Source organism: Callospermophilus lateralis, chromosome 6 (genome assembly GCF_048772815.1).
Source record: "Callospermophilus lateralis isolate mCalLat2 chromosome 6, mCalLat2.hap1, whole genome shotgun sequence".
Taxonomy (NCBI): domain Eukaryota; kingdom Metazoa; phylum Chordata; class Mammalia; order Rodentia; family Sciuridae; genus Callospermophilus; species Callospermophilus lateralis.
In genome coordinates this window covers 53507274-53532251 of record NC_135310.1, presented here as the reverse complement: position 1 = coordinate 53532251, position 24978 = coordinate 53507274, and the positions used below count along the sequence as shown (strand labels likewise).

Genomic DNA, 24978 nt, shown 5'->3' with positions numbered 1-24978 from the left:
TCTCATGCTTTATCAATTAGTGTATTCACTTACACTTGGTGAGAGTGCAACAGTGAATTAGATCCCAGGGGCTCAGCAAAGCATGGGGTTCTGTGGACCACGGTGTCTTAACTGACTAGCTTTCCTTACTCTGCCTCAGTGTGGGAATGCATAGACCAAGTAGTATCTGTTTTTGTCTGTAGCAAAAATGAGTAAACTCTGGTGTCTTGCTATATGGTAACGAGATACTTGTTACTTTTGTGCCTCCATGCTCTTAATATGGATCAAAAAGACAAAGACAAGTTATAACTGATTACTTCAAATACAAAGATTACATTTAAAAGTTATATGTGTGGGGGTTATTAGTAAATCCCAATGACATTTACTTAACCAGAATAATTTTTTTCTCCAAGGGCCTGTTAGATATAATCCTACTTGTACCAAGTTCAGTTTAGCAAGATTTTTTTTTTTTTTTTTTTGGTGGGGGAGAGGTTTGTGTGTGAGATACTAGCTAAGCTAGTTGAGCTATTGAAGAAAAAGAGGGATATGGTGCTATCTTACATAAACCAAGATAAGACATAGCAGGATCCCACCAGGGGCCAGAAGCAGGAATTGGAAAGCTAAAAAGCACCAGAGCATTCCTTTTTTGGAGGTTTCTGTTATATCAGCTTTGTCTCTCAGAGTGTCTGCTTTCATTATTCTTTCTCAGCAGGACAACTTCTCATTCTTTCTAGAAAGCAGCTTGCTTTATCTGTGCATGATTAACATACAGTTCTCAGGGCTTTCTATTCAATCACCAGCTCAAGCTAGGCTCTCTAGGTTCTAAGATTCCAAGGAACAGAATCTCAAGTCCAGCTTAGTTCACATGATCTCCACTGGTTCAATCATCTAAATCCAGGGAGGTGATAGGACTTACCCTGTGGGTAAAGAATCAGTTCTTGGAGAAGACATTAGCTGGCTAGATACTCCTTAAGGATATCCATTGCACTACATAAAATACTCATTATTACATTACAAACTAAATGAGAAATTGTTTCCCCAATTAAATTTGAAACATACAAACTATGAAAAAATGTAAGTCTAGAACATAGTTGGTAAGACAGATATTCTCAAGTATCTATGGAGAATATAAATCGGTGTTAGCTTTTTGGAAAGTAATTTGCTAGATCTAGTAATTCTACCTCCTGAAATCTATCCTAAATACTTATTCAGCAATATACTCAAGGATTTATGTCTAAGAATGTTCACCTATAAAAGTAGGGAACTGGAAACAACTGAAAGCCTATTAGTGGTTAAATGAATTATAACAATGCATAAAATGGAATATTAGATAGTGATTGCAAAAATAAATTATTATAATACCAATCCTTTAATCCTTGAAAAAAATTAAACCAGAGGTCACACGTTTTTCTTAGTAGCTATTAAAACTACATCTAGTAAGCTTCACGCAGCTACATTAAGTGTGGTAGCTATATTCTTCACTAAGGAAAAAAGAACAAATAGAAAAAGGCAAAGGATATCAGTAGTGCTGGTAGAAGGCAGGAGGCCTGCTGTGGTAACAAATAGGTGGTCAAGAGTTTAGTGATCCAAGAAGTTGGAGGAAGAATGGTCCAGGTAGAAAGAAACCTTGAATAAAGATCCTAAGGTGGAAGTGCAGGTGGCCTACTTTAGTAATAGTCAAAAGGCTGGTGTGGGCAGAAGAGCGAATGAGGTGGGCAAGTGGGAGGAGAGGGACTCAGAGAGGGAAAGGGGTATGGATCACACTGGGCCTCTTATGAATTGCAGGGACTTGGGCTTTTACTCTGAATTCAGAGGAGTGACATGATATGGTTTATAGTTATAAGAGTTTGGGTGTCATGTTGAGAGTAGATCCTCAGGAAACAATGCAGAAGTAAGGAAATCTATTCCGAGACTATGACAGTAATTCAGATGAGAGATGATAATGGTTTGGGCCAGCATGGGAGCCCTGACACTTGAGTGTAATGTTAAAATTAGACCATTACTGGAAGAATGAGAAGGGATTAGGATTTCATTTGTAATGAAGGTAAATAACACACATACTAAATGAATGAGAAAGAATAGTAATCAGAGAATAGAATTTTAAAACTTAAGATTTTGATGAGGGAACAAGTCTGGATGATGTCATAGATCACTTGCACATAAATGGTTGAAGTAAATGTCAAGAAGGAGGGAAATGGGGTAAAAATCACAGACTTTAATAATTTCAATGATTGTGACAAAGTTTGAGATAATTACATGAAAGCAAATGATACTAGAGAATAGTAGTACTAAACAATAAATATGATTTATGCAAATTAAGAACAGAACAATTTTAACCATTGCATTGAAAAGTAGTTGGAGGTAAGAGTAAACAGGTGATTGGACATGTTTATTTGAGAACAAGCATGGAGGCGACAAAGCTAGTAAACTGGAATATCTGATACTGCAAGAATTCTATCTTTCATGTGTACATAGTTGCAAATTAGAGTAAATTCTATAAAGCAATCATGTCTAGAGTTGCATGCATGGAATATGAGGGCAGGTAGAAAATCTGCACAGCAGTATCTTTTACCTTCTTATTCTGGCTTGTTTTAGGCTTTGAGGAATTTTTTCCTTTTTTATGAAGTAGAAACAATGGTGAAGACTCAATGGGACACTCATAAAGAGAAGTGTGGACCTTTTCAGAATACCGCTGGAAATCTTCAACCTCCACATCTCTATCTAATCTGTATTTGTAAGGGAGGAAAAAATAACTTTAAAAACATTGTTCAGAATTATATGATGAAAGCTATGACAGTCAAAGAACTCTGACAATTCAAAAAGTTTTTTTTTTTTTTTTTTTTTTGCATGTGGGATGGGTCCTTACCTGTCACTATCTTAACAAGAATCCTTGAAATTATCATTTGAGCAATTAATTATCAACCATGTACCTGGCACCACACTTTCTGACAAATGAACGTTGTTTCCCTCATCACACTCTGGACAACTGGGTCTACTTCTATGTTTCTTAGTCTGCACTAAAGTCTCCCTTGCTTGTTTTTGCACTTGAGGAACTTTGTCTTTGTAAGATTAATGGCTTTTTAAAAAGTCATGCATTAAATCAAGACTTTATTAAATTTTGAACAAGGATTTTGGCATATTACTCTATAGTACACCATTAATAATAAGTGCAAAATAATTACATCTAATATTTATAGGCTGTTGTGTAATAGGTGCTGTGCATGGTGCTTTATGTGTATTATTTCATTTATTCTGTAGAACAAGTCTACCAAATAAGTACTATTACTATCTGCATCTTGTAGGTACAGAAATGAAGGTTTACTTAGTCACAGTAATACAAATATTATAGGGGGAAAAAACCCTACACACAAATCCAAGTATGTCATTTGTTCAAAAACATATGAGCTTTTAATTACTGCCATCTAGTGCCTCTGATCAATTTCACACTTCTCAACTTTAATTATGTAAATATTTTCACTACTATCTTGATCTTTTAACATCAACTGTATAGATTTATTGGTTTGTTGGAAAGCTACACAGAGTGTGCTGTTTTTGGAGTCCATTAAATAGTTCATGCCATATAAACCAATCGTATATCATAGCAAAAGATATAGTATCTAAGCCCTCTGAGCTGCTCCTATTTTTATTAAGTTCCTTGTTAACCATAAAAAAAACTCACTCTCTTTGGCTTGAATAAAACTAAGTAATAAAAATATTATACCTGGTAAAGTAGGCATTACTGATACAGCCAGTGAAGTTAGCATACTGGGGACTGATGGGTGAGCCACCAAAGTAAAACTTCTTTTCACCTGCTTGAATTTGTTCTGCTTTCCCATTGGAAGAATTCTTATTTACAATTCTGTTTTTATCTACTACGAGTTCGTATCTGCAAAATAAAAAGCTTTTTTACATACTGAGCAGTTACCATTTTACCTTGAGTTTCTCTCTAGTTAAATAAGCAGGTTTTCTTATGGAACTGAAATGTAACATCTGATTAATGAAAAAACAAAGAGTTTCCAGGTTCTTCATGAGGCCCAGGATAAAATAGTTGAATAGTTCTATATGCAACCCCTGCCCCCAAAACCATTGGAATTTAAACTTCTAGAGCAAGAAGGTCAAACAACTAATCATTTGTATTATTTCTTGGGTGGAGAAAAAAAAAAAAAAAACATGCCTCACGGTGATCACTTAATCACAGTTGTGAGAGATCATTTTGATTGCAAAGTACATTGGGTGGTTTTGTCTTTATTGGAAATGGAGTCTAGAAAATGCCTACTAATATTTTCTTTGATGGGTGGACATCAAAAACCAGAAATGGACATAGATGAGCATCAAACTACAACAGAGGTTTATTTCCTATTTTCTTATTATGAAAAAGAAAATACAGGATCATGCAATTTAATGCAAAGCCAGAACTTTTAAAATGTGGCCACAAATGTAGCATCCTTAATTGGTCAGTTTAAAATTTATTTTTTTCTCTTGTTTTTTTAATTGATTTAAAAAAATGACAGTGGAATGCATTACAATTCTTATTACACATATATACCACAATTTTTCATAACCCTGTTTGTATATAAAGTATGTTGACATCCAATTCATACATGTACTTTGGATAATGATGTCTATCACATTCCACCATCTTTATTAAACAAGACCAGTATTTGCTGAGTTCCTTCTATGTGCAATAACACATTACAATCCATTCAGTACATAGCATGAGTAGGCACTGCCCTCAAGAAGATTGTAATTGTTCATTTTATTGGGAAAAATCCTTTAAGTAACTTGATGATGATTTATTTGGCATGTCTTAAAAAGTAATAGCATTTTTTTTAAAAAAGAAAAATAACACAAATCTGTTCCTTTCACATTTTTTTAAACAGTAGAAAAGCAATAGAATAATCTATTATTCTCAGTGGCATTTGACAGAATCATGTCTTACAAATAAAGACACATGGTGGGAAGAACATTAGGTGAGGAGCTATACCTTATGGGTGAGACAGAGGTTATGATGAAGTGGGATAGCCCATCATTGTATTGCTTATTTGCCGACTGAACCTTGATGCCCTTGACATTCATGGTGACAGTACCATTATCCAGCGAAATGGAAAACACATCTGACTGAAATGCAAGCACAGGTTTTAAGTAGGGAGTGCAGGGACCTAAAAAAATGGGCACAGTTTAAACATTTATTTAAGAGTACTGCTTAAAGGAATACACAGTGTATAGGCAATTTCTTGCCCAGCAATTTCAATGAATAACAAAAAACCCACTTTTGCTTGTATTGGTGTTGCTTACAAAATTAGACATGTCTCAATGGAAAAAAGATACTTCTACATTTTGAGCTGAAAATGTTGGTGATTATGTTATTCTCAGAGTTGTCCTAGTTATCTTCCTAACTCAGGCATTTCTACTCTATCATCAGTCTTATTTAATTCCTTTCAAAAAGGCAATATTTGAATCTCCTTGAGGATGTAGCTAGAAGACTAGGTAAGATATAAGTTACTAGTTTGGCTTTTTAAATGTTTCACTTTTTTTTTAACTTATAGAGGCAGAAGAGAAATTTCAAAAAGCAGAAGTTACTTCTTTTTCTGAATTTGCTTATTGCTTGTCTTAAAATATTGGCAGATATTAATCCTGCTTCTCTTTCCTTATATGGGCACCAACTTCTGTCAACCCTCAGTGCACAGTTAATCCTTGAGTTCTATTCAAAACAAACTACTTTTTGTGAATTAAAAAACCCTGCTTTTTAACTAATCAGGGTAATCTGAGGCAGCTTTGGGCACAGAAGTCCAACAAAATACTTTGGAAAAATTCTCACAGATGCTACCTACTTAAATTAAATTGAATGTGAATGTGATGGATATAAATTTGCTTTCAAAAATTCTGATTGGGAGCATTAGTATATATACTAGTGTGACAGCACTTTGAGATACATCAGTAGGATCTTAGGGTCACCAAACCTATACATATTTTAGTTTTATTCTTGAAATAACATCTTTATAAGCTAAGCTCAAACATATTAAGAAAAATTCAAGAACAGCAAAGTCTATATGTTCTTTTCTATTACAGATTAAATCACAGATATGTTTCTTCATAATATAGAGAGGTTCTTACCATTTCCTTTTTGAGCCATGAATGCTTTTGGGAATTTGGTTATACATATGGAGTTCTTCATAAAATAATGTTATGGTAACATATATATGTACACACTCCTTGATTAAGGCATTAAATAATAGGATCTAGTAGAAGACCTAATTACTTCTAAAATTGGAAATAGCCATGAACAAAAATTATATTTGCAAATATATATCACAATTGTAATGTGAAATAAAATTATTTGTGATTTCTTTTAATGACAAAGTCACAGGTACTGCTAACACTATTGTGGCTTCTTGCCATGTTTATATTTCAAGAATGATAAATTTTAGCTATAGAAAATAAAGATACTTTTTTTACCATCCATATCCATGTTCACAGACTCCTTAAATTCTCTTCTAAGCAATAGGTCTGTGAATCTCAGGTTAAGAACTCCTGATGTACAAAACACATAATATTTTACAGTGTCTGAAATGTGACATTCTGCATGTGTCTGTGTAAATCAAAATCTGAATAGAAACTCACTTTTAATAAAAATTTGTTCATAGTTAAAACACTTATCACAAAGAAGTTTCCTAAGGGAACAACAAATACTTACCCCCGAAGCATAATAGAACAGTAATCCATTTGGTTGTAATGTTCGGAAATTAAAACCTCCTTCAAAGCCATCAAAGAAAGATATTTTCTGAACTGAAGCAATGAAACTCTGTCCATTGAAATATGCTCTACGGGATATCTGTGTGCCAACAAAAGTGAATATAATAATTTATAATTGTAAATGCTTATTATGTCAATTTCTCATACAGAAAGGGCCTTACTCACTAGTTTCTATATAGTAGTTCAGGGTTTAACTTATGGTTTGCGGTGGCATTCAGGTATGCCAGTGTTCCCTCTGTATTCTTTTAAGGGATGTGGTTTCTGTTAGAAATTTCTTCACTTTCCTTCACCCTGAGTGATTAGTGATGCTCAAGCAGCCTGTCTGGGCTTCAGAAGCCCCACCCACGAAAACCTAAAGCCACTGCACAAGTCACAGAGGAGCTTCACAGCCTTTCTAGCTAAATGGTTCTTCTTTCTGCTGGTGGCAGAAAGAAACTCAAGATGTACCTAGGATCTCAGAAAAGCTAAAAGGGCTTTTCCAGCTTCTGAGATTCTGTGTCTATTTATTTCAAAGCTTTTGACCGAATGGTACTTACAAGAGAATCTTCTGGGCATCCATAACCAACTCCTAGGGTTTCTTTCTGCTCTAGTAAATTGAAATCTTTCTTTTGGAATTGGAAACCCTTCATACATCCCCTGAAATTGATATCTAAGGGAAGGTGTTCCCTTAGGGTCCTGGAAAAGAAAAGGAATCTTCACTGATATGGTGATAATAGTGACATTACCCTGCACACATAGGCTATGCAATTTGAGTTTATTTATAGTTATTTGTAATGGCTTTATAATCATTCATGTTCTCAAGCTTTCTTTGACAAGAACACAGCAATGTCTAATCTTTGCCTATTGAGGAGTTTTATTTTGACTCAAGACAACTTGTTTACACCTTTATAGTTTTCAAAATCCATTAATTTAAATTATCACATACACACACACACACACAGACACACACACACACACATAGTGCCCTTTCAGTTTTATAATCTTTGATTCCATTAATTGACTACAGTAAGGTGAATTTTTGAATACACTAGAATAATATTTCAGTATATATAATTCACAACCCCTTGGATAACCTGAAGATAAGTATTTCAGATACTATTAGAGCATTCAAAAATCAATTAAGTTTAAATCAAAAATAATTGAACACAATGCCTTTTCATCTTTACACAATATACATGTTTTGCTCTTGTCAAAAGAAATCTTGTATTATATTATATTCTAAGAGCAATGCAATAATTAAAATAACCTGTAAGTTACATCTATGAGATGCTAACTTAGGGAGGTTATAAGAACGGGCTGCAGAGGATCTGCAGGTATATGAATGTGTGCCTGCACCTAGTAATGCATGTAAAGGTAGCAGGTAGGGATGCTTACACCTGTTACTGAACCTCTCCTGGATATTGAATACACACCTGTATATCATTAGAAACAAACAGCTATTTAAAGAAAAAATTACCTGGATTGTAATATTTCTGGGGGAGCCCCTCCAATGAATATATCTGTAAAGGGTATTTTCATCTTTTCATTGTCCATGCTCTTGACATGTCGTCTGTCAACTACCAAAATCATTTTCTTGTCATTGTGGTAAATGATTGAGATCTGGTAGAAATAATACAGGAAGTCTCGATCAATTGTTTAATTATCAGCATTTTGAAGACTTCTGTATATTATAATTATGCTGGCTGTAACAGCTGGTCTTCCTTGTCCTTGTGCTTGTTTGTTTATACCATAGGTAATAGGTTTTCCTTTCTTACTCACAGATACAAAAACACTTTTATAATCAGCAGTTCACATTTCCTTTGGAAGGATGCCTATGTGAAGAGGGATTGGACCTAAGCAAAATTTTGCCATGAGACTTATTTTCTCCTGTCCCTTCTGAAGGATTTGGGAAAGAACTATAGCAGGTGCCTTCTTCTTCTTAAAAAGCAAAGCAAAACAAAACAAAACAAAAACAGCTATATTGAGGTATAATTGATAAACAAAGAACCACACATAATTAATTCAGTGAATTTTGCACATTAGCGAACACCCATCAGAGCATTATCATAAGCAAGGTCATAAGCATAGCCAACACTCCCCAAAGTTGTTCTCCCCAATTTTATTTTTCTGTGTGTATATGTGTGTGTGTATGAAGCAGACTTAACATGAGGTTTACCTTCTTAATTTTTTTTGAGGTACTGGTACAGGGTTTCATGCATGGTAGGCAAGGGCTCTACCACTGAGCTATACCCCCAACAACAAATTTTGAGTTATTGTTAACTATAGGTCCTATGTTAGCAGATTTCTAGAACTCATTCATCAAACACACTAAAACTTTGTACCTATTGAACAGTTCCTCATTTTCCCTACTGTCCAGTCTCTGATGACTATTTACATTCTCAAGTGGGTATGTTCTAGATTTGAGACTGCACTTTAACAGGTGTCTTTTTTTGGGGACACATTGAGCTATTCTAATGAATAGGCAAAAATCCTAGTCAGCGAAATAGTTAAAAATCTTCTTTTATTGGGATCCATCCTCATGAAGGCTATGGACTTTGAACTAAAAAAGGAAATATAACTTCTTGCCCTCCCCTCCATTTTGGTTCAAATTAAGAAATCTATTATGTTTTCTATCTGCATCATTAAATTTTATATTTAAAGTTCTTGTTAACAAAAATAGATGAAGTACATTTTTAGTAAATTGTAATTGTGGTTCAAGACCCAAGAACATTATTTTTAGGTTCTCATTTAAGGAAAACTAGTATTTTCTAAAATCTAGATAATTGGCTAAAAATGAAATTCTATGTTTATTTAACTACTTTTTACATTTAGTGGGGCTCAAAGTATAAGTAAAAAAATGGCTTTGTATCTATATTCTAGCATGTTCAACAAATGGATAGAACTCTATAGGTGCTCTATTGTAATTAAGTTATTTAAGATTAATCAGGAGTCTTTGGGTCAGTGAAATAATCAAAAGGAATATTTTGGTGACTCTTTTATTAGAAATATTGATATGACAAGAACAGCCAGTCATTTAAAAGCAAATATTTCCCCAGGTTTGAGTAGATGAGGGCTCTTCAGTCACTCTTTAGATCTGAAGTTTCACTTTAATTACTGTCTTACCTGTCTCATTTGACCATTTGATTAGATCAATAGCTCTAGGTATAAAAACCCAGACCCAAACTAAAGCCACCCAAACTACAACTACAGTACCTCATGGTATTTTGCATCATTAATTTGGGCTTTCTTCAATGTGTCTTCAAGATGCACAGGACCAGTGCTGAATCCAAAGTCATAGAACACATGTAGGTAACCATTGCGCATTTCCAAGCTGAAAAACATGCTCTGTAGAGAGAAAGAAGTTGTAAGATGGGATCATCTGTTATCATCAAAGTACAGTCAGATTTAGCTGAGTTTGAGATGTAACATTAAATTTTTTAGTATTGACATTATTGAATTTGAAGGGTCTCATGAAATTCTTATTATGAAATAAAAATAATACTTCCATATTAGATATTTATTTCTCATGCTAATATACAAAGTATTAGTATTTACACACAATTTAAAATAACAATCTTCTTTCATTTTTATTCTACCTTAAAAATTAATAAATGAAGCTTTAAGTCTATATCATTGACCTTTTAAAATTTTCCAAATAGTAGAATATACTATGATTATTCAACTTCCTTGTCTTTTGAAAGCTGTAACAGGTTAAAAGATGCAGCTGCATTCATTTTAAGATGAAAATTTGTAATACTGAAAAATAATTTCAAGATATGTTGAAAAGAATCCTCCTTGCCAAGTATCAATTTAATAATGATAAAAGGCAAAGAAGGCTATTTCTGTATTATTTTGACTCACTGGATTTATGTAAATAAATATGGAATTATTATACATCTGGACCACATGATATTGAAGAACCAAAGTAATTCTGTAACACTCAAGTAATTTAGTGGCCAGCTTTGTTTGTTTCAGAGAATAGTTTATACATAAAAAAATTCAGTGAATTTGAAAGTAAAGTATTGTGGTAAATTGCCATGCTATGGAAAGTGATCTCCTGAGTGGAGTTTGAGTATTCCTGATAGTGTGGAAAACAATCCATTGGGGTTTAGGAAGAAAACATTTCAACTTCTATTTATACTCATTTAAAAAAAACTCACATTCAGAAAGAAACAAATCCTTGATATTTAATGCATGAATTATTGGTCCTAGACCCTCATTTCATTATTTTACCAGACTTACATAGGATTCATGTGGTCTGTAAGGCTTCCCAGGGAAACTTCACACTTGAAGGGTTCAAGGTGGCCCCTCACCCACTTCTAGCCTATTATAATTTATTGCAGTTTATCTGTTCCTAGTTACATGGATTTGTGGGTGATAAGACTTAAATACTAGAATATTTAAAATCATGTTGTATCTAGATACAGAAAATATTTTGGGACACACAGATGTTTGCTCATTACTTCCTGCAAATTACTAAAAATGCTGGTACATTTAAAGGGTTACACATTTTTTGTTATAAAATGAATTACTCTAAATTTGAACTTCGTGATGACAAATGTCCCTCAGTAGTATGAAACCTAGTTATCTTTTAAAAAATAAGCACACTTGATTTGTCACACCAAGGCAAGGGTATTATTTATGAAGAAAGTTATGATGTGGAAAGATGGCTTTTAAAAAATATGTTTCATAATTTTTCTGTTGATGATTTTGTTGATAAAAATAACTTAAGCATTTCTTTCTATAAAATACTCTCATGTCTGTACTATTAAAACATTGGTGTGGAGAAATTTCAAATCTGTTTAAAAATCTTTTGGATGAAGATTTTCAATGGCTTTGAATTCTTTCATTAAACTTTGAAAAATGATACAATATATGATTAACTAGCAAGAACTGACATAAGGAAAAAGAAAATGCTCCAGCCAAATTTCAAAGACTACCTTTGTCATTTGGTGCATGAGATTGAAAAACTCTATATGATTTAGTAGGCACAGCTAGCGATACGTGTCTCACATTTTTTATTTTTGTGAGGTATTTTATCTAGCTATGACACCCAATAAAACTTAGTATTGAAATAAACTGACTTTTGAATCACTATATCACAAAGAATTCAACAAGAGTCTAAAAAATACCATTTTCACTAATGTTGCTATTAAAATACTCTTTAGTGAGAGCAAAAGTGTCTTGGTATTGTTAGTAAAAATATTAATTTAATTTTGTTGTTATTTTAAATATTTTACCCATTTTTATTGAATATTTTATCTTTATATAGTTTGTTGGTTGTTTTTAATTACTACTTTGAAATGTTTCATGACATCTGTATATAGTACATCTATATCATTATAAAGGGTACAAACACACATATATATGTATATAAAGCAGTCAAGCTTTTTAAAAAAAGCCAACTGAAATATATGATTTGGAAATGTTAGAAGACCATTGTGAAATTTTTGCATATACTGTGACGTTTAGATCTTGGTGCTGATTTTTCTGTACTTTTAGTTTATGAAAGGGCATATGTAATATATATGTAGCCTAGAGAAATACATTCCAGGTGTGCTGTCATACTTCCCTGAAGAAAAAAAAAAACAACATAAGATTTTCTTTTTTTTAACTAGAAATTTGGTTTGTGGCATGGCACACTCAACCTGGGAAGGTTCCTGGAAACATGAATTGCAGAGAGCAAAGGAAATAAAGAAGTTATTTTACTCACTCCATTGACCATCAGGAGCACAAGGCCATTGTCAGCTGGTGTTCGAACTTCTATGTCAAAGCGAGTCACCTGGCCAAACTTTCCTCTCCTTGTGATGTCCCTCACCACAGCGTAACTAGAGCCATCGAAGAAGTAACTGGCAGCCCGACTCTGAGTGAAGGCCAGTTTATCTCTGAAATGGAAGTTCAGGGTTGGATGAACATTATAGTTTAGTTGGGCTTTTCAGGTGAGACCCTTTGAACCCATTCTCAGAGCATCTTCTGTGGACATTTTAAATGAAGTTCTGTTGTCCACATGGAAAAGTACTCATAATGTTATGGTTTGGACATGAGGTGTCTCCCAAAAGCTCATGTATGAGACAATGCAAGAAGGTTCAGAAAAGAAATGATTGGATTACGAGAACCTTGACCCAATCAGTCAATTAATCACCCGATGGGATTAAATGAGTGGTAACCGAAGGCAGGTGGGATGCGGCTGGTGAAGGTGTGGCGTTGGGGACTTGGCTTTGGGGCATATATTTGTATTTGGTAAGTGGTGTCTCTCTCTCTCTTTCTCTCTCTCTTTCTCTCTCTCTGCTTCTTGATCATCATGTGAACTGCTTCCTTCTGCCATATTCTTCTGCCATGATGTCCTATCTCACCTTGAGTCCCAAGGAATGAAGCTAGCTGTCAGTGGACCAAGACCTCTGAAACTGTGAGCCCCTATATAAACTTTTCCTCTTCTACAGGTTATTCTGGTCAGGTCCTTTAGTCAGAGCAGGATAAAAGCTGACTACAACAAGTAAGCTAATTGTTTTTAGTGGATTTCTTCTCCATGCTATGCACTAAGAAACTGAAGTCTCCAGGGAAATTTCAGTTTCTCATATCATAGCTTCAAACTAGTAAACACTTTAAATATTTGTGTGCACTCCTCTGTGGCAGAGAAAACTCAACAGTTTCAAGCATGACTATTGTGTGGTCTCATAATTGTTTTCCCCAAAGAAAAGTTTGAAAACCTGCATATTGACTCATACTTGTCCTGATGCTGGTCTAGCCTGACTATCAAAGTCTTTGGTACCCTTAACTGTCTCTTACCTGGCACAGGGTACTGACTTGGAGGGATCCATATTATAGATGTGCTTAAAGTTGTACAAGCTGATCACATCATTATTCAAAGTGGCCAACTCCAGGCAGCCAATGAAGCCAGGCAGATTTAAGCTGGCTGGGAGCTGTGCAAAAGACAGATACTAAGTCAATTACCCCATGGTCAAGTTTCACCCCAACACCACAAAACAGGCAGTTAAACTAAATGCACGTCAAGAGAGACCTGCCCACTGATATACATATCTTGTCTAGGCCAAGGTTTGTGTCTACTCTCTGAGAAATCATTTAGCTAAGCAGTGAAATGTCATTTATATAGATCTTAGCAGAGAAGGTAGGATTTGTTGAATGTAGGCTATGAAAATGCAGTATATGCTAGACAGTGAATTAATGATAAAAATAGATCCTCACACCAGCTCTGTAGGGCAGGTGTTCCTGTTCTCATATTAAGAGGGGGAAAGTAATTTTTAGATTCAATAATGTGCCCACAGTAGTAAGTAATAGTCCTGGAATGGAAATCTTGAATTGACTTCCACTCTTTTTGGGCCTTTCCTTTATCCACCCTTCAACAGGTCTCAAATTCTCTCCAAGGTCCTACTCTCTCTCATCCCATACACTTTATCTCATGCCTGTTCTAGATAACAGAGTTTTTGAAATTGCCACATGCAAAGCTGAAGACTAGATCCAAATCATGGTGACACCACAAGGCACAGACACTCCTTCAGCAGCTGGGAGTAATATTAGTCACCTTTACACATATCAGAAAGAAATTAATTGATCTTCAAGTGTCAGCAATAGCACGAAAGCAGCTGACAGTAAAAATATAGGTGGCAGAGACCTCATAGATCCTGATGTGGAATTCTAGTACCCACTGAGCCCAACTCTCAAAATGATATCAAGCTTCTTCCTTGTATCATTTTAGGTTTTATGGATAGAAACTGTAGATTTTTAATAAGTCAAACTTAGGTGGATAGCTTACCTTGAAGTTTGAAGGCACCCCGCCAACATAAAAGACAGTGTCCTCAGGGTCCAGATCCAGCAGGGAGTCTTCTCCGGTGAACTCCCCCTTTTTAATAAACTTTTCCTCTGCTGTACTACTCAGACTTGGGACTGTCAAAAATACCTTGCCATGTTTCCCTACCCTGTTGAGAGAAGGAATATTCACTCTTTCTTAGCCTGATAATTTGTAGGAAATAGGTTCTTAAGGTCAAAAATGTTAATGTTCCTTCATTACAAAATTGGCGATTTGATTTTGTCACATTAAGAAACACCTATAGACTATTAACTATTAAGGGGAAGGGGAAAAAAGACATTCCATTCTTGGGATTATCTCATGGAATGGCCAGGTAAAATAATAATAATAATCAGATTACTATTTGGAAACAGTGACCATTTTTTCTAATCTTTTATTGTCCACTAAGGTGTTTGGGACAGAGTATAGAAATAATGAAAGAAAAATGAGCAAAAAACAAAAGGAATAAAATGCTATTTATAACATCCACAGGAAGCCTGTTTGAGCATATTCAACAGATTTCTTATAAAATGTTTATATAAGCTGTGTGTCATGAGTTCATTTTACCTTTCGATCTTGACAATGCTGAAGTAAGAAGGCCAGGAACTGACGGGCTTGGAGTCAAGGGGAATCTCCACATCCTTAGCTCCCAAGTTGTAAACGTACACCAGGTTATCATTTTTTATTGCAAGACCCATATACTCTTTTTTGGCCTGAAATGTAAATAAGTCACTTAAATAAAATTTATATAAATGAGTATTAGCAATTTTCATTTTTTAAAAGAACAATCAGCAACTCTAATACTTTGGCATACACAGCAACTCTGGTTGGAATTATCTGCCAAAGCTTCTGCTAGACTGGGCATCAGCTCTTCTCAACCCAGCTTTCCTGTGGCTGTGTCAGATATTGCTGTCCCTGTGCTTGCTCTAAGTGCATCCTGGACAGGAAGGAAAGGAACTGCATGCTTGTGGAGACTTGATGGCTTCCAGGAGTGTACTAATGTTGTCAGGCTAATAAGGGATATGATGCATCCTGATAATGCTGATTGCTATATGTCTACAAACAGGATTCAGCAGCAAGCATAGTCTGCTGTTATTCAAAAAGCCTTTGAAATGCTTGGTTCAGACTTGTCAGTAATGTGATGCTGAAAGAAAACAATCCCAGAAATATCCCTGTAGTGAAGGAACCACTTTGCTCTTAAATCAGTACTTCAATCCTGCCTTAAAATAATTTCTACTTTTTGAGTTACCTGACTGTGAATTTCCACCCCCTAGGTAACTTTGTTTTAGTCAGAGAAAAAGCAATTTTCTTTTTCCATATTATCCCCTCCTCATGCTCTTACATTTTTGCTTCCAAGATACAGAATAAACTGATCCGTGGTTCCAGACAGTTCTGGCTGCTTCATGGGAGGCTTCATGTACAGGCTTAGGGATGTGAAGGCCTTTAAGTCATCCACACTGGCTTTGGGGTGCACTTCCACAGCTGACTGGCCATCGAACATCATGGAGACTTGAATCTGGAGTTACAAAATTGTTCTGTTAAAAGTACTCTGCAGAAATGGGCAGAATGCTTTTCTGCGGTCTTCCCTCATTTCTGATAGAGGCCTTACAAGACTCCTAAAATGTATTCAAGAATTATTTATAAGTGTTAACTAGTCTTGGGTACCAAGAACTTCTTCCAAGGTCATCATAAAAGGAGCATGGGGTGAGGCTGTGAGGCAACACCCTTGACCGCACCTGCACAGTCTGGAGGAGTCTAGCTAGACACAGCTTCTCAGGTTTGCAGCCTGGCTGTGCCACTTACTACTAATCATGAATGAGTTTAGATAACTCTCAGTTTTTTCATCTGTAAAATAAGGATAATAAATCTGCTGTGAGAATGATATTATATATGTTGCAGTCCCTGGTTCTATCATTATGCTACTGGTAATGACAAATTCCTTAGATGCTTCTTATACTGATTCTTGGAAAGGCATAACAACAAAGCACTGTTTCAGCTCATTTCTAAGAGGCCCTATGTGATATGCTAAACTTATCTGATTCATGGGGGATTTTTGAAATATTCAGAAATCGATGGACTGTGTATACTCATGCCATTTGTATAAATATTTCTGAATAATTAGATGTGACTACCTCAGTTAACATTGATTTGGCTGATGTTGATAGTATCAGAATCTCTTCCTAAGTGTCTAGAATACAGCTGTTCTATGTTGCCAGTTGAGTAAAGATGAATACATCTTAACATACTATCATGGAGTTGAGGTCTTTTTGTAAAAATGGAGAGTCTGAGCAGGAGGTGTGTCTACAGAAAAAGCCCCTCACTTTGGAGAATGGGTAGATTCCCAAGGGTAAGGCCCATATTCTCTTTAGAAAATGGTTTTAGGTAATTAAGACCCCAAGGTTATACTCCATGGATATAGTGTTATGAGAAATCACTCTCAGAAACCTAGCTTTTAAAATGCCATTTCTTAATGTACATTTAAGATAAACTTTCTTTGAAGTGTTCACTGGGATATCCAAATAAGAAAATTTATGGTATAGGACTATTTATCACTTATCATTTAAAATTTGGATATATTTACCAAGAATACTCTTTATCATTATAAATACTTGATTCCTTGTTCTTCTTTCTGTCAGTAATTAGGGCCTATAGTCTTTTGAAGCCAACTTTTAATTGAGAAATAAAATCATATAATTTGGTTGTAAAGAATAAGGCTGGTCTATAGATCAATTAAAAAAAATAAAAACAAAAAGGACCCAAAAATGAATGCTACTTTGCCACATTGAATACACTAATTGTCACATGGAGATGTGTCCCTACCAACACTGGCTTTAGTTATCTGCTTGCTAGATTGCTTCTGTGAAAGTATCTCAGAAGAGGGTCCCTGAGTTTCTTCCTCTTAGCTGGTATTGTATGTGATTCCTCAGTTAAGCCTGCAGAGTGGGCAATGAATGCTTTAGTACAACATAGGTTGTACTAGAGAATTTCTTGAAGAGGTAGGACAGATGGGCAAGATTATCCCATATGCTAATTGCACTAAAGGGCTGTTAAAATAACAAATGATAATGATATTAAATTGAGTATTTTTTTTAATTGGGGCTTTCTTGATTTGTTATATTAGGATCGTCAAACTCTGTGGTTCTTAATCCTGGCTACAGATTTAGAAAAACCCCAGGAGCTTTTAAAAAATACACATATTGAGCCCTTCATCTAGAGATCCTGATATATTGTTCTGAGGTTAAGATGAGGAATTGGCTTATTTTTCAGTGAGATTCTAATGAACAAATGGGACTGAGACCTACTGAGCTGGATAATATAATAGGAAGGTTCCAGACCCTGGATCAGCATCACGATCTCATTATCACCAAGTGACTGATGACTCCTTTCATAAGTTACCTTGCTGGCGACACTCCTGGTCTGAGCAATAAGCTCTCGGATCCTCTGGATGCTGGCAGAAACATTGCTTACAGGGCGCTTCTGCTCAACTGTACGAAGCTGATCCAGGAGCTGAGGGACAACCTCTGTCAGATTTCTTACTGCAACAATAAAAGTTAATCACTTGAGTGAATGTCTCAATATTAGGTATATTTCAGGAATCAAGTGAAGAGACAGCACTGATTACCTCTGGTAGATCTATAACAAATCATTTTTTAAAAATATTTTTTATAGTAGATGGTGCCCATCTACTATACCTTTTTTTTATTTTTCTGTGGTGCTCAGGATAGAACCCAGTGCCTCATGCATGCTAGGCGAGAGCTCTACCAACTGAGCTATAACTCCGTCCTATAACAAATTATTCTTAATCCTACCAAATTAATAGTAAATCCCAAAGCATAATCTGTTTATATCTTTTCACATTTGTAGTCATAGTGATTTATAAGTTGAATGTGGAACATGCTGATATATAATGTAAATCCTAAAGAGGAGGACCCATGACAAACATACTGAAGTTCCTTTAATCATATGGCACAGATTCTGCTTGCATTTCTAATATAACTTGATATGACTGAAGAAAAGGATTTTCATGAGGTAAAAGGAGGGAAAAAGGCTGTTTTCCAGGATGTCTGTGCATATATCACAGTGCTGCTCTACTGCCCTGCAGAGGCAGAACTGGACAGAGGAAACTAGGTGGCACCCAGAAAATGGCAGCTGTGCCAAGTTGGGTGTGGGCAGCTATGGTCTCTGGGCTCAGACAAGGGAGATTCTGTAAGCAGACCTTACTGATCTTTATTCTTTTTCTTTCTAAGCCTGGAGCTCCTGGAGAACAAAATAACATCTGGTGTGGGGGATAGCAAAAGAGGACTTGTCTGGGATGGGGCACACAATCCCCAGATCTAGCCTAGTGTGGCTGTGCTTCCTCTCTGGAGGCCTGTGACTGATCATATGCAGTTTTTTCCTCCCTTGGAATGCTTAATGCACACATAGAAAAGAGCACAAGTCACAAGGATACAGCTTGATGAGAGAAACCCAAACTATAGAGGATGGCACCACTTTTTTCAAATTTTCAGCCACTGAACAGTGATTCTTAAAGTATGGTCAAGTATCATCAGCCAGTATCATCAACTTCACGAGGAACTTACTGGAAATGCAAATTTTTTGACTCATCCCAAACCTGCTGAATGAGGAATTCTGGGAGTAGGGTCCAGCAACCTGGGTTTAATAAGCCTCCAGGTGATTCTGATGCACACTAATATTTGAGAACCACTGGACCAGAGAATGAATATTTTCTTGTGTATTCTCCTGCCTAAGGGCAGGACCATGGTCACTGAGCATTAGCAGTAGGCAAGAGCAAGCCTCTGACTAGAGCCAAACTAAATTCAGATTGAGGAGATATGTCAATGCAGGTCAAGGAAACATCACTTCTTTGTACTTAAGACACAAGGTGTTTCTCCAGGATAAGGAATAAAATTAAGAAATAATAGCAATTCTCAGTTTATTGTGTTGATTAATATAGAGATAAATATTTGTTGTTTGGATCACTGACCATAACAGGCATTTTATAGCATAAAAATCTTTAAAAATTAAAAATAATAAAGTATATGAAAGTGTTATATTAAATTGTGGTTGTAGAATTTTATATAAGACAGGGTACCCCCCAATTCTCTCAGAAAAAGAGAGCTAACTTATAGTAGAGTCTTTAAAAAGTCTCTCATGTTATTGTAAGCCATTTCATTCACTTTGTTTTGAACCACAAATAGCTATTTGAGGAAAACATAGTATTCTGAACCAATTTCAATTAGAATTAGTTCTGGATGCTTATTGGAATCACATGATAGGACTGATGAAGATGGAGAAAAATTAACACAGAACAAATATTCCTAAAGCAATATTTTGAAAAAAATGTAATGAAAGATTAAAATTTAAAAGCAAGTAAATGAGTGGTCACATGGAAGAATTCATGAATATATACTGAAACTATGATATAAAAGAGCCATTTTTCTGTTATAGTAATGGGTATTTGTAAATTGTGATAACATTTCTAGTGATGGACAGATCTGACATGAATTTCTAAGGTTGTTTCTAATTTAGATTCAAACATAGGAAAAAAGAGTCTGTTATACCGTTTTGAAGAATGGCTCTTAGAGAATGACTAAAAGTTCAGTAATTTATCATAATATTATTGATAGACATTGATATTTAAGAGGTTATGAAGATACTGAATAAAGATGTGAGAATGGAAAAAATTTCCCAAGTTTATATGATTTTAATAATCATGTATAACTGAAGGAGGTAAACATTTCATTTTATGCTATAAAATTGCACAAATTGGCCAATACATTGTTCTTAATGGAAAGTTATTGTATTTGGTTATAGTTAGTATTTTTTGAAAGTAACATGCTTTACTCAGTTAAGGAAAAAAGCAATTCTGTTTAGTAAAAGCAATGCCAATTAGAAATTTTTTCTTAAAAAGAAACAATATTTTGTTAAGGTTATTTAACATTTGATTGACCTTTTTTCACTAAAGATTGGTCTTACATTGAAAACAATTGCTGCCATTATTTAATATAGAAAAAAATATAGGTCTATCTACTGATATATATATATATATATATATATATATATATATATATATATATATACACACACACACACACACACAAACACACACATGCACACAGGCACATAGATTATAGATAAAAATTTTCTCTTTTTTTAAAACTAAATTCTACTATATCCAAAGCAAAACCCAAATGAAATAGAGTGTTTCTCATCAAAAGGTGTGGAGAATTTAATGAGCAATATTTTAACTGAATCTGATTTTCAAAGTGTCTAAGTGATACATATACCTGCATCTCTAGCAGAGTCCACCACAGTGTTATAAGCAGAAGAGTCAAAATTCTGAAGATTCTGTGACCAGCTGGTGAGATTGTTAGCCATCGGGGTGGTGGCCTGTTGGACCTCCATGGTTGTCTTGTTAGCTTCCTCGACAATCAGCTTGGACTGATCCAGGCGCTGCTGAGCGTCACCTTCACACAGAGCACAAGGACAAGCATTTTACAGGCATCAGGACATTTATTGGAGAACATTAAGATCCATTCAATCCATGGGATGAAACAGATTTCAAATTTGAGACATTAACAAAAACTAAGATTTTTAAATATATGTTAATGATGGTATAAATGAAGTGTACAAGAATATTTTAAACAGTATTAATGAGTTCAAAAGATTACTTTCTCATTAAAACAAAGTAGTTCACTTAAAGAATTTCAAATTAAAAGGTAAATTAAAAAAACCAAAACCTGACAGTGTTTCCTTACATTAGAGATCTGGTGAGAAAGCCATAGAAAATGCATATGAGATCTTAAATTATAGAATGTTTGTGTCTGATAAATATCTCTATAGAAAAGTATTCTTGTGGAACATTTTTGTCATTAAGATAACGATGCATTACAGAACTAAATTAATAAGAAAAGGTATTTTTGAATAAGAAAAGCAAATTTCAAGAGTAATATTCCACTTTTGTTTAAAAATCATTATATATTTAAAAATAAAAATAAGTTTACAACAATAAACTTTGCCTAGGTGATGAGATTACAGGTGATTCTTCTTATCAATATTTTCTTATTTTTTTGTATGTATTACTTCCACAATAAAAATAATTAAAATCATTTAGGTGATGTTGCAGCTTCAAATTTAAAGTGAGGAAACATTTAATTCAGCCTCCCACACTCTGGATTCTGATGAATGCTGGTCTGAACCTTGGATGGATCTTGTTGGAGCAAGTTCCCTAACCCTGACATGCCTCTGAGTTTCTAAATATCTAAAGGCAGTAATAATACTTATCCCCAGTGAAATAAGGAATGTGAAACTCTTAGCACAGAACCCTGATTATGGTAAGTATCAATAAACAGCAGCTCTGATGATGTTGAAGATGAAGCTTCTTAATGGACCACCATTCTCTGGGCAGGTCAGAGTTTTGTCTAATAGTACTGCAATACTGCTTCTTTTAGAAAACCACCCACGACCAGCAGTAAGGTCTTAACTTTTGCTATGCTGAGGAAGGCACATCTGCTTCCAATCACATCTTTCTAAAACACTACCGTAGTTCCAGATTAGGCAAGATGAGTGCGCTTGTTTCTCTATTTGACTTGTTGATCTTCCTGCTTATATGATAAGAATAACTTGACATATAACAGAGGGAAGCTGTTTACAGATGGGGCCAGAGATCCAGCAACCAAATTAGGGCATATTGTTAATGAGGATGAATGTTTGAAAGAAAGCAGGTTACCAAGCAGTATAAATAGCAGACACCATTAAAAATATATGTGCACACAGGCACACAAGCATGCCAGGAAAATGTTCTCAAATTTAAAGCTCATCTCTGGATGTGGTGATTACAGCTTTTGCATTTATTTATTCCTTTTATTTTCCAGGTCAATTTTTTTGGGGAGGGGGTGTAATGAACATTGTTTCTTTTGTCATAAGAAAAAAATTAAAAGATTGACAAATAAGGAATCACGTAATCTTTCTCAAAGGTTTCTCTTTTTACCAGTGAACAAACAGAAGAGACTTTTAAATTCTGTGATCCTTACCTCTCTCTGCTGCTTGCAGTCGCTTAACAGCATCATTTAATCTGTGTTTAAGGGCACTCTTCCTGGCCATGGCCCCGCCCACACGCCTGCTGGTGTCAACTACCGCCTCCTCATTGCCTGGGGAGAAGCAGCAGAAAAAAGTAACCAGTGGGTTCAAGATGACTGGAAAAAGGTTTTATTTCAAGAAGGAAAATCCTGATTTATACCATGGAGTCATCTGCAATATTCTGAATATGCTAGACATAGATCATTACTTTTGGAAAGTGGCATTTAGAATAAGAGGCATAGGATTATATAAAATTTGTAACCCTGGTTGGGAGTGACTTAGGATGCCATCATGGCTATTATCTTTGGGTTAGTGCTATGCCTGATAATACCTAGCAGCACCCTGATAAAGAGCTGAAAAAAAGGAAATCAATTTATCTATATAATAATGACTGGTTTGGTTATACATAAGAACATTTTTAAAGTACTTTCAGTAAAATTTTAATTGATTTATAGCATACATCTATAAAAGGGCACACATTATAAATGCACAGGCTGATGAGTCTTCAGGAAGTGAACACAAAATACAGTTAGCACCCATGCCTTGAAAAAAGGGCATTTATCTGCACCCAGGAAGCTCCCTGTGACCCTGTGATGACTGGAAGATGACCACTATTTTGAATTCTATCTCCATTTACTCTTGTCTGGCTTTTAACTCTATTCCAAAGGCATGACAAATCTTTTATATCTTTGATTTATGTAGAGTTAGAATAAGTCTTGATATCTCATAGTTTAAGTTTTCTATCTTTGTGTTCATTCTTCAAGATTATTTTGGCTATTCTTGACAATGGTTCCCTATTTCCATAGAAATTCCAAAATCATACTGTTTACACGCCCCTCCCACACATAGTATTTTAATTGGTATTGTATTGCATCTATAGACAAATTTGGCAGAATTTTCAATTTTACAAAGTTGGATCCTCTTTTCAGTGAGTATGGTATTTACTTTTTCTTCTTTAGATGTCAACTTACTTAGATATTCTTTTATTTAGATCTTCTTTAGTCTCTTTCCGTAGTGTACTATAGCTTTATGTGTAGAGATCTTAGCTAACATCTTTTATGAGATTCTTCCTTAAGTATTTGATGCTACTGCAAATGGTATTATATTAAAAAATCAATTTCTATTTATTTATATAAAATTATCCTGACTTTTTTTACACACTGAATTGGCAATGGGGGTATCCTTGTTTTGTTTTCAATTTTAATGGAAATGCCCTTAATATTTTATTATTAATATATTTGTTTATAATTTTATTATTCCTTATTAGATTATGGAAGTTTACTTCTGTTCTTGGTTTACTCAGAGTTTTTTAAGATCATGAATGAGTATTGAGTTTTATTACATGATTTTCTTGCATGTACTGAGATGATCACATGAATTTTTCCCCATATTTTATAAATATGGTGAAATAAAATTGATGGTTTAAATGTTAAAATATCTGAAATCCTGGAATAAGTTCAAATTGGTCACATAACAATTTCTATATGTACTAGATTTGATTTGAAAGTATCTTGATTAGAATTTTTATATCTGTAAGAGAATTTGGCTTGTATTTTTCCTTTTTTATATGTCCTTGTCAGGTTTTGGTATCTATTTATTGTTGATTTTATAGAATGAGTTAGAAAGAATTTGCTTTTTCTTTATTTTCTGGAAGGGTTTGTGTAAGAGTGGTGTTAATCCTTTAAGTGGTTTGAAAGAATCCACTGAGGAGTCTGGAGATTTCTTTTTAAGAAGAATTTAATTACTGATCAAACACATTGTAAATCTCTGTGTACATACAGTTTTATCAGATCATCTATTCTCAGTCTATCAGTTTTGACAGTCTCTTTCTTACAGAGTTATTCTTGAAAGTGTGCTTGGCACAGTCCCTAAGCTGGGGTTACCTTTGAGCAAATACAACCAGGTCATGATGTAGCATTTCTTTATTTGAACTGAAGGATCAGTTTTCCCTGTAATTCTTTGCTTAAGTTTGTGCTTTATTTATTTTCAAAACCTCAGGAATTTATGCTTCTTACAAATTACAAAATTCTCACCTTACTTCTCATTATAAACTGTCTTTTTCTCCAATGGACTTGTAAATACACACTCTCTCATGGCGTACTTCCCTTTTTCTACTTTGCAATCTTGGTGAGTTTTGGTTTCTGTTTTTTTTTCCCTCCATATATGTGTATAATGATGGTATACATATATATACATATATATACATCTATCTATCTATCTATCTATCTATCTATCTATCTATCTATATATATATATATATATCACCATATACATATATGGTGGCGCTTAATTGTACTGTTAACAAGTATAGTGTACTAAGGACAAGCACTTCTTTTTATTTCCTCTGGGATTTGAAGGATTTCCCAGAATTCCATGAGTGACTT

The 24978-nt window shown here is 34.7% G+C and overlaps 1 protein-coding gene across 3 annotated transcripts in view; it reads right to left on the bottom strand.

Moving 5' to 3' along the window:
* The window catches only part of Lama4 (laminin subunit alpha 4), a 134506-nt gene that overhangs the window by 14229 nt on the left and 95299 nt on the right, over window positions 1-24978 (bottom strand). For all 3 annotated transcript variants that reach the window (XM_076858335.2, XM_076858336.2, XM_076858337.2), the window contains 15 exons: window positions 22549-22665; window positions 20803-20982; window positions 17912-18051; window positions 15858-16031; window positions 15083-15228; window positions 14483-14645; window positions 13498-13631; window positions 12425-12596; window positions 9925-10056; window positions 8189-8331; window positions 7269-7407; window positions 6674-6811; window positions 4964-5097; window positions 3701-3865; window positions 2552-2705 (listed from right to left, as the gene is read on the bottom strand). In XM_076858335.2, the coding sequence (XP_076714450.2) occupies window positions 2552-2705; window positions 3701-3865; window positions 4964-5097; window positions 6674-6811; window positions 7269-7407; window positions 8189-8331; window positions 9925-10056; window positions 12425-12596; window positions 13498-13631; window positions 14483-14645; window positions 15083-15228; window positions 15858-16031; window positions 17912-18051; window positions 20803-20982; window positions 22549-22665 (2231 nt within the window). The remainder of the gene's footprint in view (window positions 1-2551; window positions 2706-3700; window positions 3866-4963; window positions 5098-6673; window positions 6812-7268; window positions 7408-8188; window positions 8332-9924; window positions 10057-12424; window positions 12597-13497; window positions 13632-14482; window positions 14646-15082; window positions 15229-15857; window positions 16032-17911; window positions 18052-20802; window positions 20983-22548; window positions 22666-24978) is intronic.